The sequence below is a fragment of the Electrophorus electricus genome, chromosome 22 (assembly GCF_013358815.1).
Source record: "Electrophorus electricus isolate fEleEle1 chromosome 22, fEleEle1.pri, whole genome shotgun sequence".
Classification (NCBI taxonomy): Eukaryota; Metazoa; Chordata; class Actinopteri; order Gymnotiformes; family Gymnotidae; genus Electrophorus; species Electrophorus electricus.
Genome location: NC_049556.1, coordinates 2,344,834 through 2,358,553, shown reverse-complemented (window position 1 = coordinate 2,358,553; position 13,720 = coordinate 2,344,834). Strand labels below are relative to the sequence as shown.

At 47.1% G+C, this 13,720-nt stretch overlaps 1 protein-coding gene across 8 annotated transcripts in view; it reads right to left on the bottom strand.

Annotated features, from left to right (window-relative positions):
- The window catches only part of rapgef1b (Rap guanine nucleotide exchange factor (GEF) 1b), a 35,356-nt gene extending 29,337 nt beyond the window's left edge, over positions 1-6,019 (bottom strand). For 2 of the 8 annotated variants that reach the window (XM_035521399.1, XM_035521404.1), the window contains exon 1: positions 4,303-4,996. In XM_035521399.1, the coding sequence (XP_035377292.1) occupies positions 4,303-4,342 (40 nt within the window). In that variant the 5' untranslated portion in view covers positions 4,343-4,996. Of the gene's footprint in view, positions 1-4,302; positions 5,217-5,784 lie in introns of those variants that run through there. The other 6 variants (XM_035521398.1, XM_035521397.1, XM_035521396.1 and 3 more) reach the window with 6 other exon arrangements.
- Between the last annotated feature and the right edge of the window lie 7,701 nt (positions 6,020-13,720).

The following is a 13,720-nucleotide window of genomic DNA, read 5'->3' as shown; positions in this document are numbered from 1 at the left end:
TCCACTTAAAAGTGAAACATTTGTTTCTTCATTCAGTTGAATAAACATTCCAAAAGAGGGAGTTTATATTTCGGTGGGGTTTTTATGCCAAGGTATTGTTTTAGTATCGGGAACTGATGCTATACACAGCATTGGTATCAAAGTCAAAATTCTGGAATAGTGACAAGCCTAATACACACACACACAAAGGCAAAAACACACACAGAGGGTGGTGGGTTGAACAGTAAGTTAGATTAGCGTTTACTCAGGCAAAACGCCCAATCAGAGCTAAGAGATTATGTGCATGTGCACACGTGTCTGTATAGGCCAGACACAAGTGAAGATAAAAGATGAAGCATGATTCTCTCTCTCTCTCTCTCTCTCACACACACTCTCAACCCAGTACTATTGGTCCTGTACATATTCTGTGTATGCCCATCCCCCGGTCAAACACACACACACACACACACACACACACACACACACACACACACACACACACCCTTCTAGACATGTCTGAACAGGGTTCTATCTACTCTTCGGCTAGAGTTCCACATTCCGTCTCACACACACACAGCCCTGCTCTATTTCTGTTGTTTTGCTTAACACACACACAGACACACACACCCCCGTGTCTCTCTCCCTCTCCAGACCTGCCTTGAGTAAAGCTCAGAGTTCTGAGTCTCTGCTGCTCTAACGCACCCGAATCTGCTTGGCAGCTGCCAGAGTCTTCTGGCCCATCCTTGGGTCGGGGGACGGTTCACACGGCGACCTCCTGCTGAGGTGGATGTTTGTTAAACACGACATCACAGCGGCATTGGGACATGATGGGAGGTACAGAGTGAGCTTAGTCTGTCTGTTTCACACACACACGTCATCCCCCTCACACCCACCAACCTGCACATAGTTCCACACACCAAAAACATCAATCAGTCATTCTTCTCCTTCACACACACCAAAACACAGAACATTCACAGAACATAAACATTCACAATACACCAAACAAAAAACTCCACCAACCTCCACTATAGAAGAGAGTTGCGCTTGCTTCCTATCCCCTATCCCTTAGCCTTGTGGTGCTCTAAGGCTGAGCTGGGTCTGTTTCCAGCCTGACTGTGGTAAGTACCAGCTAGACTACAGCCACACTCTCAATGTCCAGCCACTAAACCTGGCAAAATGCTCACTCTGTACTTGACTCTTGACCTGGGTAAGAGGCGGGGCTAACGAAAACTGCCGATGCTGACCCGGCTGGTTGGCTCCTGAGTTTTTGTTTAGAAAGACTTGAATCTATGTACAAAATACTAAACAACAAAAAAATCTGTCCTGTTTATAACGACCCAGTGTTTAGACTAGAGATCGTTTCCCCAACCCAGTCCTCGGGACTCACCAGCCGGGCCACATTTTTGTTTTTGAAGCCCAGTAAGAACTCTGAACACCCGCTACAGGTGCACTGGGAGCTGTGGACCGAAGCCTAGGTCCCAGAGACGGGACCTGAGACGTGCGGTCTTTACCTGGCCCTGCGAGCTGCCGCTGTGGTCCCCTGGGGTCCCCCTCGCCTGTGCATGGCGATTCTCTCCAGCCCGAGTTCCCCATCGCAGCCTCGGCAATTCTAGCCCCTTCCTGAAGGAGAGGCTCGCTCCCCTGCCCACCAGTTCAGTCCACGGGGAACAGGGGGGCCCGTCCAAGGAGGCGCGGCGTAGTCCTGATGCCGGACGGAAGGGCGAGATCTCGCTCAGTCACGTCTCACTCCTGTGACCAGCGGTGACTCAGATTTCCACCCGAGATGCTCCGGCAACAGCCAGGACGGGAGAGCCGCCGCGGAGAGTTCCGGAATCGGGCGCGCGGGAGCAGTAATTGTGAGACGGCGCGAGGGGGATGGTTCCAGTTACACACACACACACACACACACACAGCTCCAGAAAAATGCAAAAAGTTACGTGCAATACCACTAATCCAGGCAAATGCTCGAGAGGGACGCACCTATGAGAGTACAGGAGCATTACACAGCCCTCAGGTGACAGGGCCCCTCCCACCCGCCATCACAGGACGGCCGATTCCAGACCTGCACACCTATACATCGCGCCTTAATCTGCTAAAAATCCATCCATACATCTATCCATCTGTCTTCTCTCATCCCTTCTTCTTATTGATGGAAAAAACAGTCTGAAAGGTCTGTAAGCGTGCCTATATACACGCTGCCCTCTCCATCTCTCTCTCACACACACACACACACACACACACACACACACACACACACAGTGTGTAATTATTGTAGCTCAGTATAGTAAGAACACACTTTTCATTCTGAGAGGGAAAAGTACAGTAGTGGTTTCTGAAAAGCCCAAATTACAGTTTACACATCTAAACCCGGCGTCTTGAGAGAGGGCATCGAACCGCTCGGGAGAGCCTCCCCAACCAATCAGACACCACAGCACCATTCTCTTGGCCAATCACAACATGGCAGGGGCTAAGGCAGCTAAACTGACCAATCAGACACTACCCCACCAACCTTCCAGCCAATCACACCTTGTGGGATAGGTAGTACACAATGCAAACACAGGCACTAGCCCGCCCATCAGCTAGCGCATTTGTGTGTGTGTGATCGCATTCTTAAATATGCTTTCTGCTTGATTACTCAGTAAAACAAATACTGCACATTGACTATTTTAATTTACAACATGCATACTTTATTAGTCCACATGCAAATGTTATAAACCCTGAATTATTTTCAGTTACTGTAAAACAAAAATAGCAGTTTTAAATGGATCTGACAGACACCCACACTGCAATCCCCCAAATCTAGAACATCTATTAACCACGATTCCTGCTTGCTGTGCTCGTGGAGGTTGTAAACGTGACCTGAGGCTCTCGCTGGCTTTATTTCTGCTGCCTCACTGTGCTTCTCCCATGAAGGATGTCGGTTTTTCAAAACTTTTCAAGCAGCCATGACGACGCTACTGGCCGTCTGGCTTAGATTTGCTTTGCTGTAGGTGAGGAGGAGGCGGAGCCAGACCTGATTGGCTGCTGAGGCTCAGGTGTACAGGTGATCAGGTCCCTTTGATCTTGCTTTTAGGCCGTTTAGGGATGAGCGTTGTCGGGGTCTGCTGAGGTCATTTTACTGGTGTTATCCAGCTTAATGTGGGGATAAAATTAACTGTTGATTACAGCCTCTAATCGCTGCCTTCCCTCAGCTGTTTGTTAGTACACAACAGCGTGCAATATATTAAAAATACTACAGTACGCCAAAGCATTCAACATAAACATACAGTGGCCTTAACATGTTACAACTGGGCAGCAAAAAACCCCATAAAAACTTACTTACTGTCCATCAGACCACAGACATGCTGTACACTGATCTGACTGTCAGCCGTAGCGCCTTCGCAGGGCAGATGATTAACCAGAAACGTATTCTACTTTAAATCCTTTATGATGTAATTTATTACATCAGCTTAGCAATAGATCAACTTCATGTAAAACGAAAACACCTGCATACTTTATGTAAAAGGGAAAAAAAAAACCTGTTTTGCTCTAACGGTGATTAGAGGGAAAGGGTTGTCATTATTTCCATGAACAATTTTCGTCTCCCGTCACAGAGAGGAAGTACCATTCTGGCAGTCATAGAGCTTAACCTCACCGTGTGGAGTATTACGCAACCTAGACCACCGAGAGCTCCAAAACATACATACGGCAACACCAAAGATAATGTCAGTACAATGTGTAGCCATACCCAGAAATACTAACAAAGCTATACAAATACTCAGCAACAGAGAGAGGAAAAAGACACACACACAGCCACACACACTCTCAACACTTTGTATGTTCACCCTCATTCTGACTCCATACAAAACACACACAGCCACACACACACACACACACACCTTTCCTTTCCAAGTTCATTTTCTCACTGCAATAGGGAAGTAAAGGGAGGCTCAATCAGCTTCCTGGTTTTGTTTGAGAGTGAGAGAGTGTGTGTGTGTGTGTGAGTGTGTGCGCTTTGTGGGTAACAGGTGATATTTTTCATTGTTTCTGCATGAATGACAGACAGTGACATTATGATGGAACACTGTATCTATGGTAACAGAGAGCAGAGTCATGCAGACAGTGACGTCAGTGCAAACACGGGCAGTGTGTGTACACACACACACACACACACACACACACACACACACACACACACACACACACACACCCTGGCCTGGGTACAGTGACAGAGAGATGTTTCTAGCCAGGAGCCAGTCAATACCATGGACCACTAGAGCATAAACACACACACACACACACACACACACACACACACACACACACACAACAGGTGACACTTACTCTCACACTCAGTCTCTGCCTCACACACCCATTCTGTCATATAAACACAATGTGTGCGCTGCTGCAGTCTAGGTTTTCCGAAATAATCCCTGTCCCAGCAAGTCCTGTCTTTCCCCTGCACTGCACGCTCGCCTGCTCGAGCACCCGAGACCGATCCAGACGTACGGCGAAGCCGCCCGCGAGCCCAGTCCGAGCCGCGCAGCTACGACAGTACCACACGTAAAAAAAAACAACCAGCATGTGAAAAAAGGAGTGGAGCCCAGCAAGTGGGCGAAGCTTCGAGAACCGCTTAGTCCCGGATTAAACCCCCTCCCAAATCTGACGGAAACCGTCTCGCTTAGCCACAGTCTCTCCAGTTCCTGTAGGCCGCGTGGCTGATAAAGTTCCCCTCACGACAGCGGAAACCACTTTGTCGTTTCGTGTTTTCCAGACCACCGGGCATCTATGGCAAGAGTCGCCGCGACGCTCCGACATACAGTGGGCACAACAGACAGGCACGCAGAGACGGACAGCGTCCTTGCTCAATGCATCCGCTCTGTTGACACACGTCTGCAGACTAGACGAGCCACGTGCACAGAAGAAACCAGCTCAGTAAGACAGACCAAAATCCTGTTACTAAAAAAAGACAGAATGATCTAGTCACGCCACCACTGGCATAAGAGCCGGCCGTGCAGCGGCAGGCTCCGGGGGCCAAAGGCTCCTCCGTGCAAACAGCACGCCCCAAGTTAATTACAGGCCATGGGTTTATTCGGGGCTCCCAGGCATCCAGCGCCGCGTGAACTGAGCGGGTCCTTCGTGGGTAGGATTTCCTATTTATGGCCCCTCCAAAATCAAAACCGTCTCCGCAACGACGAGATCCACCTTCCAGCCGTCGGAACAGTGTCAGAATAAAAAAAGAATAATACAGGAGTGCCTCGAGCCCCGCTGCCCCCACAGATACGCCTTCCACGCGCACTTCGACCCCAACCCTACAGGTCCTCGCTGCACCCACGCGCGCTCTCCAACTGTCTGGCCGAGATTGACAACAGCAGCGGGTCTGCGCTCGTGGCGTTGCGTTAACGCTTCTCGCCCGTCGGATGCGGAGATTTGGTCGCAGAACGCGCGGCTATCGCACGCGTCCCAAACACGCACGCAGATCGACTCGAACGTTTGGGACGCGGGGGGGGGGTTAAACGTCCGCGCGTGGATACGGGCAAGTGCACGGTAATCCCGTGCGGCACGGGCTAAGCTAACGGAGGCGGACGCGGCGGGGCTCGGATATCCCGCACACAGCCCTCTTTGTACCGGGAGGGGGCTGCTAAACGGCGCGCGCCGTTTAACGGGCACGGTCGTCCGGTTGGAAAACCCGACAAGCGCGAAACGCTGCAAACGTGCGAGCACCGTTTGAAACGCCGCGCGGACGAGGCCTAAATCCGTGTCCGTGAGCCGAAGCGCTTCCGTCAGACGATGGAACGGAGCCGTGCAAGGGCGGGCAGGTCTCACCTTGTTTGCTCTCGATTTTCCCCGACATAGTCGCGGGCGGTGGGATCTTCGCGGCGGCGAAGCGTCAGAACCCGAGCCGTTTTCTCGGTCCACCGGACGTGTGCGAGCGAACGCCGACGTGCCGAACCGCTGCTCAGGCTGGCGTGCTGTCCGCGCGGCGCATACTGGCCACCGACGCGGCGAACGCTGCTAACTCGCTCGCGAGGTCCGCGCGATAGCCAGTCCCACTCTCGAGGCGGTGCGAGCACACCGCCGGCGCTGCCAGCAGAGCGCGATGCGGACGCGCGCGCAGGCAGGTAGACAGCGCCCCCCGCAGGCTGGAACCCGACGCGGCGCGTGGGGCACGCTTACCCCCGGGCGCGAGGCCGCACGCACTCGTCTTTGCTGAGCCGCACATGGATTTCCAAGACCGTCCGCGTGGGCATTGCATGCATCCGCGGAAACGCCGACGCACACCTTAGTTGCAGGCTTACGGACACGGTGCTAGTCATGTGCTGCTATAACGTGCCGCTTTGATCGCCTTTTAGCCTGTGTACATAAAGGACGGCCGTTCCGTAAGAGAATCGCACGAGAGTGGAAGAGAGAAAGCGTGTCCCGAGGGACCCGCGGAATCTGTACCTGTCTGAACACGTGAAGCGCGTACACGCCAGAGTTTTCGGGTCAAGGATCGAGTACTGAAGCCTGCTAAGAGAGCGAAAGGGTTCAGAGTCTTCCTGTTTCCTGCACGCAGAGTTGTTTATTTTCAGCTTTTCTTTTACATTAAAAGGACGATTGAGCGAAAATGTACAAACGCAGTTCTCCATGTTGTATAATTAAGCCACTTCATTGTATAAAATTATAGTGGAAATTCAGATACTTTATTGATCTTTGCAGTCTTTATTTACCTTACCAAAGGATGCATGAACTGATTTGTGCGTGTATAGATATATTTTTCAGATTTATAATATCTATCATTAGACAGAATACGCTTGGGCATAAATGTTGCGCCACTCACTATAGTTATTTGCAGTCTGCTGCCATCTAGTGGCTAGAGTCTATAAGCACAAGCCTAATTAAGGAGCGTCTGCACGCTATTTTAAGTGGGGCGGGGCGGGCTACCCATTCATGCCAGTAACAATACTTGCCACTAGATGGCGAGCGCGTTCCGTCGCCACAACAAGCTTTCCTTTCAGAAGATTCCTACATACAGATCAGTTGGTAAGTGTTTCAACAAAAAGTGGCATTAAACAAAAACAAAACGCGAAAATTATGGCTGCCCTTCTCTTGAGCATCACGATTTTTAGAGGCTAGAACATTGTGTTTTTCTGGTCAGCTCACACTGGTTCGGCTCACGCTAAATGCAATACATGTAAATGTGCTGTAATTCCTGTCTGGGTAGCTACTAAATAACTACCGCAGAGTCCAAGAGCAGCTGTGTTCACGTTATTGACTAACGCCAGTGCAGGTGATCACTGTTACTGTAGTGCAGTAAACGTCCTCACTGCCTGGGTCTCCATCCATCCATCCATCCATCCATTCATACATACATCCATGTAGTCAGCTACACATTGTTTAGTGGTCTAAGGCACACTGGGTGCAGTTGTTAGTTCACTACAGTAAACGCCCACACAGTCAGTTTCTACAAGCTAATATAATGTTTGATAATGTTAATGTTTGACGTTGTTGACACGGAATGGCCGACTGATCCTTGTTGCTTTCAATCTTTGACTGTACCGGTGAAACTTACATCATCACATTTTCATTTAACCAGACATGATGAAAATCAGCAGGTAGATAATAACGTCTGCCTGCACCCACTACAGTTACAACAAGATTTGTGTATCTAATTGCAGTCTATTCATGTGTTAAAATGTCCATGTGTTAAAAAGTCTTGATCTTTGTGTTACATTAGGTAGTAAAAGTGGACCGACTCCAGTCTGATCTCCAGTAGTACTGGACTGACTCCAGGTCTGATTTCCATTAGTACTGGACTGACTCCAGTAGAAGTGGACTGACTTCAAGTCTGATCTCCAGTAGTACTGGACTGACTCCAGTCTGATCTCCAGTAGTACTGGACTGACTCCAGGTCTGATCTCCATTAGTACTGGACTGACTCCAGTAGTAGTGGACTGACTTCAAGTCTGATCTCCAGTAGTACTGGACAGACTCCAGTCTGATCTCCAATAGTACCGGACTGAGTCCAAGTCTGATCTCCAGTAGTACTGGACAGACTCCAGCCTGATCTCCAGTAGTACTGGACTGATCTCCAGTACTACTGGACTGACTCCAGTCTGATCTCCAGTAGTACTGGACTGTCTCCAGTCTGGGAAACAGGGAAAACATTAGTCTTTCATTTGACAAACCTGAGTGAACCCAACAGTTTATTTTACTTAATCAACTTAATTTCATGAATTGTATCACTTTCAATTAAAATTAATTTGTGCCGGGCTTTTCCCACTGGGTGTTGTCACAAACTGGCTTCACAGAGCTCACTGGCAACAGTAGTGAAGGAAACCTCCTTCAGATCACGAGCAGGAAACCTTGAGAGCAACTAAGACTCAGAAGTGGATCCCATCCACTGGTAGTCGGCAGATTACACAACAAGCAGTACAAAAAGGCCATGTGAGTTATGAGCTAATTTGAGGAAGGATTTGGCAACACGGGGATGTTGTTGGGGGTGGATCTTAAGGGTTTAAGCACTACTGACACTTTAAAAATGATGCTACAGAATCTGCCACATCCCACCCCTCTGACTCTCCCAGTCCACGTGAAGGACGAACACAGATGACCTGCACGCATTCTTCCGAAAGCAGGAAAAGTGGAGGGTTGGGTGGAGCCATTACGCATCTCAGGTTGTCAAGGGACGAGCTAAATCATAGATGGGTGGCTTGGCTTTTTTTACCCAAAGTGGACGTGAACACATGAACCGACACTGTTATTATGCAGTCGGCTCGCAGTTTTAGTTAACTAGCTCAATGTGTTGATGTAATATGAGCCCTGTTCACCGTCAAACACTCCTGGCACTGTGTGACCTTATGTAAGCGTACGGCAGGATGGTTGGCGACTCATTCTCCGCTCCCCTTAGCTGACGTTGCTGAGAAACATTTTCAAACAGAAATTCAAAGACAAACGTTTTTTTATTCGTACGCCAGAGTTGAGGTATTATCGTTAAACTGCAACCCTTGACTGATGTTGCTCGTGACACTGGTCGTTCCAGAGAAAAACATTTGGTGGCATGCGGCCCAAATATAAACCATTCAGAATAAAACAGATGATGACGAAGATGACGATGGTGATTACTAATTACTAAAGCCTTCAGCAGGACTTTGTGTCCTCCAGTGGGTGAGTGTGTGATCATACAGGTGAGGCCTTTGTTTTGTAGCACAGCACGAGTGTCTGTGGTTCATGCAAGCAGCGCCACTGTGGCAGCAGAACACACGCACACTTGCGCTTACGTACGTACGTGTGGACGGTACATCCAGCTCGTAGGATGGGCGAAAGACAGAGACACAGAAACAAGGGCACACAGACCCAACACTCTTCAACAGACACCGCAATGTATCTTAAAACTCAGAACCAGAACCGACACGACAAACAAACCAGAGCGAATGGGGAGAATTTGGCTCTTCATTATTGCCATTTAAACAATTGCAATTAACAAATTTTCCTTTTGTAAGAGGTGTGTGGTCGTGTACAGGTGTGTGCACTTGTGTACAGTTGCATAGTTACAGACACGGATATGTCTTATTTCTGGAAGCTCCCAGCTGAAGACAGTCCAAGCTTATGCTGAAATAAACGATCAAACAAACTGACCGCTACTGTGTTACAGCACCAATATGGACTAGGCAGTCTTAATAATTGGGATTGGTCGATGATATATTTGCAGCAGGCTTGCATTTCGTGCTAATCCGGTGTTTGGAATTTTTTTTAAATAATGTTTGGTTAAAAAAAAAACACACACACTACATGTGTACATTTCCATGTGTTTTTTATACTTCATGTATTGAATCATATCACATTTCAGGAGCAAAAAATGTTTTTTTAAATCTCTCAGAACTGAATAATGCACAAATTGTTCAACATTTGGCCATTCATAATTAGCATTTTTTAAATAATTTGAAAATGTCTGAAAAACCATGAACATCTGCTCAGGTCTAATGTTACAGTATGCAAAAGTGGGAATTATTGAAAATTCCCAGGTTTTTAGTTCATTTTATTTATTAACAGTGTTGTGGGAAAAACTCACCCTGAAGAGGTTCGGCTCTGTTTGGTTAACAGCTGCAGCTGTAAATATACAAATATATCAGGATATCTACTGTTAATAATACTCTTTACTTAGGATTTGAAATTAGCAGATATTTTCAAAATATATCCAGTCAACAACAGGGTTGCTATACATTTCTTAACAATCAATGCTTTTAATAACTTTTATAAATCCAGATAAAGGAAAATTAATACAAATTTACACAACACACTAACTTCAACTCAAGTATGACGTTTTGATGTATGATGGATTGACACCTGTCTCTACTGGTCTAACACCTGTCTCTACTGGTCTAACACATGTCTCTACTGGTCTAACACCTGTCTCTACTGGTCTAACACCTGTCTCTACTGGTCTAACACATGTCTCTACTGGTCTAACATATATCTCTACTGGTCTAACACATGTCTCTACTGGTCTAACATATGTCTCTACTGGTCTAACACCTATCCCTGCTGGTCTAACACATGTCTCTACTGGTCTAACACCTGTCCCTACTGGTCTAACACATGTCTCTACTGGTCTAACACATGTCTCCACTGGTCTAACACCTGTCCCTGCTGGTCTAACATATGTCTCTACTGGTCTAACACATGTCTCTACTGGTCTAACATATATCTCTACTGGTCTAACACCTGTCCCTACTGGTCTAACACATGTCTCTACTGGTCTAACACCTGTCTCTACTGGTCTAACACCTGTCTCCACTGGTCTAACACCTGTCCCTGCTGGTCTAACACCTGTCCCTGCTGGTCTAACACATGTCCCTACTGGTCTAACACCTGTCTCTACTGGTCTAACACATGTCTCCACTGGTCTAACACATGTCTCCACTGGCCTAACATATATCTCTACTGGTCTAACACATGTCCCTGCTGGTCTAACACATGTCCCTGCTGGTCTAACATATGTCTCTACTGGTCTAACATATGTCTCTACTGGTCTAACACCTGTCCCTGCTGGTCTAACACCTGTCCCTGCTGGTCTAACACCTGTCCCTGCTGGTCTAACACCTGTCCCTGCTGGTCTAACACCTGTCCCTGCTGGTCTAACACCTGTCCCTGCTGGTCTAACACCTGTCCCTGCTGGTCTAACACCTGTCCCTGCTGGTCTAACACCTGTCTCTGCTGGTCTAACATATGTCTCTGCTGGTCTAACATATGTCTCTGCTGGTCTAACACCTGTCCCTGCTGGTCTAACACCTGTCCCTGCTGGTCTAACACCTGTCCCTGCTGGTCTAACACCTGTCCCTACTGGTCTAACACCTGTCTCTGCTGGTCTAACATATGTCTCTACTGGTCTAACACATGTCTCTGCTGGTCTAACACCTGTCCCTGCTGGTCTAACACCTGTCCCTGCTGGTCTAACACCTGTCCCTGCTGGTCTAACACCTGTCCCTGCTGGTCTAACACCTGTCCCTACTGGTCTAACACCTGTCCCTACTGGTCTAACACATGTCTCTACTGGTCTTATATGTGTCAGTGAATTTCAGCTTTTTCCTTTCAAAAGCTTAATCCGCTGCATCATCAGATGGAACTGTATAGAATAAACTATCCATTTACGGTCAGAGCACACCACCATGTCCGGCCTTAACGTAGTTAACGCAGTGTGCAGTACATTGATATTAAATGTCAATGTTTTAATATTTAATATTGAACTTACACAACAGCTGAAAGATAAATGTATGCTGCTCGGTTAAGCTAACTAATGGTCTAATGTTATATTCCAGAAGTAGTGTCAAGATGCAGATTTCCATAATTTCACTAAAATACAAGAAAAAGTCTAAGGCACCGTTTCTACATAATGAAAACGGAGTTACGGTACTGGTTGCCGGTTCAGGTCTCACCACCAGTAGGTCACCACCTGAGCAAGCCCCTTCACCCTGAACTACTCAAAGTTGTACTCAGTCAGAATTGTAAATCACTTTGGATAAAAGCGTCAGCTAAAAGTCGTAAATGTAAAACGCTTGTTCGCAAGGTCATGGTGATGCCATAGCTACAGAGCTGCCTGCTAAATGTACATTTCAATATCGGTTAAATGTATATAACAATATTTATTACTGTTTCTGGAGTAAAATGCGTAATGTGTCCAAATCAGCTTTTAATGATTGTATTTATTTTCACCTTTTTAGAGTATGACTAAATATGTACCTTTCGTGAACTCAGACACATTTAGGCTGTTTTCTCTGCCACTATCTGAATCTTTTCCATGACTGGCAGGGTAAGAGTTTTGCTATGTGAAGTCCCATAAATCTCATTCAATCCTATTCCTTCCAGCCAAAGTGCTCACAGTATAACAAGAGTCAGTTATTATTACATTTGTGGATTTCGTCTTTAAAATTGTGACTGTAAGCTCACTGTCTCTGCTGGTCTACCACCCACATGCTCTGGTTGACACCAGATAATGAGCATTAGAACTAAAGACAGTGATTAACATAATGCCAATAAACTGTAGCTAATACAGCACACAGACTATTCAAATGTTCATTGTGTCATGATCGCATGCAACATTAAATTTTATATTCTTCAAAGATGTATTCAAATATGTATTTGTGGGCCGGGTGAGGTGCAGCTCATCTACAACAAGCTTGTAGCTTTGAACGCACAGAAAAAAAACACCACAAAAAACTCTGGAAAGAGAAATGAGGAGTCTGTTGTCACGCGGGGCTTCTCCAGGAGAAGCATGAACATAAAATTCGGAGTCCTGAGCCAAATCGATGGAAAGCAGAAATGGATTCCCCAAATGCTGTGGCAGGTGTTTGAGTAACCTGCGCAACCTGAGTAACCTGAGCACGGATCTGCTGGATCTGACGCAGAGAAACCACACTGGTGAACACAGTCCTGCCACACACACATGTGAGGAATTGCAATTCCCCCAAACAGGAGGCACCACACCAGCTGTTCAGCAGACACACTTTAGAGCTGCACTTTTGAACTGAATGTGAAATATGCAAACGTTTATTTCAGAAAACACTTAAATAAACTTTGAGATAACACACTTGATTTAGCCAGTTTTCTCCAATATTACTCAGCTGTCTGTCCTACTAGGGAGCACTGCAGCGGGACAGTGTATCAGAGCATGATGGACAGTTTCTCACACACATGCACACACACAGACATACACACAGAGGACTTCAGTGATGTTTTGCCGATGCTGTACTTAAATAAGATCTTGAAAATAAAACAGCAGATTTGAATGGAGAGAAAGTGAGAAATACACAAATAATCTGTCTTTGACCATCTTCACCAAGGTCTGAGAGAGAGAGAGAGAAAGAGAGAGAGAGAGGTCACACAGGGCAAAGGTTTTGCTCTATGCTTGATATCTGCAGCACGAAAATAGAATAATCTGTCAAGTCTCTCTCTCTCACACACACACACACACACACACGCACGCACTCACACACACACACGCACGCACTCACACACACACGCACGCACGCACTCACACACACTCACACTCGCACGCACGCACGCACGCACTCACACACACACACACACACACACACACACACACTCATAGAGTTGGGAGTAAATAGCTACACAGAGATACTTCCACTGCTTACAGAAGTGCACTGACACATTCATGAACATGTACGAAGGACAAGACAAATGCCCTGTCTTCCTCTGCAGCAGGACACACACACACAGGACACACACACACAGGACACACACACACAGGACACACACACACACA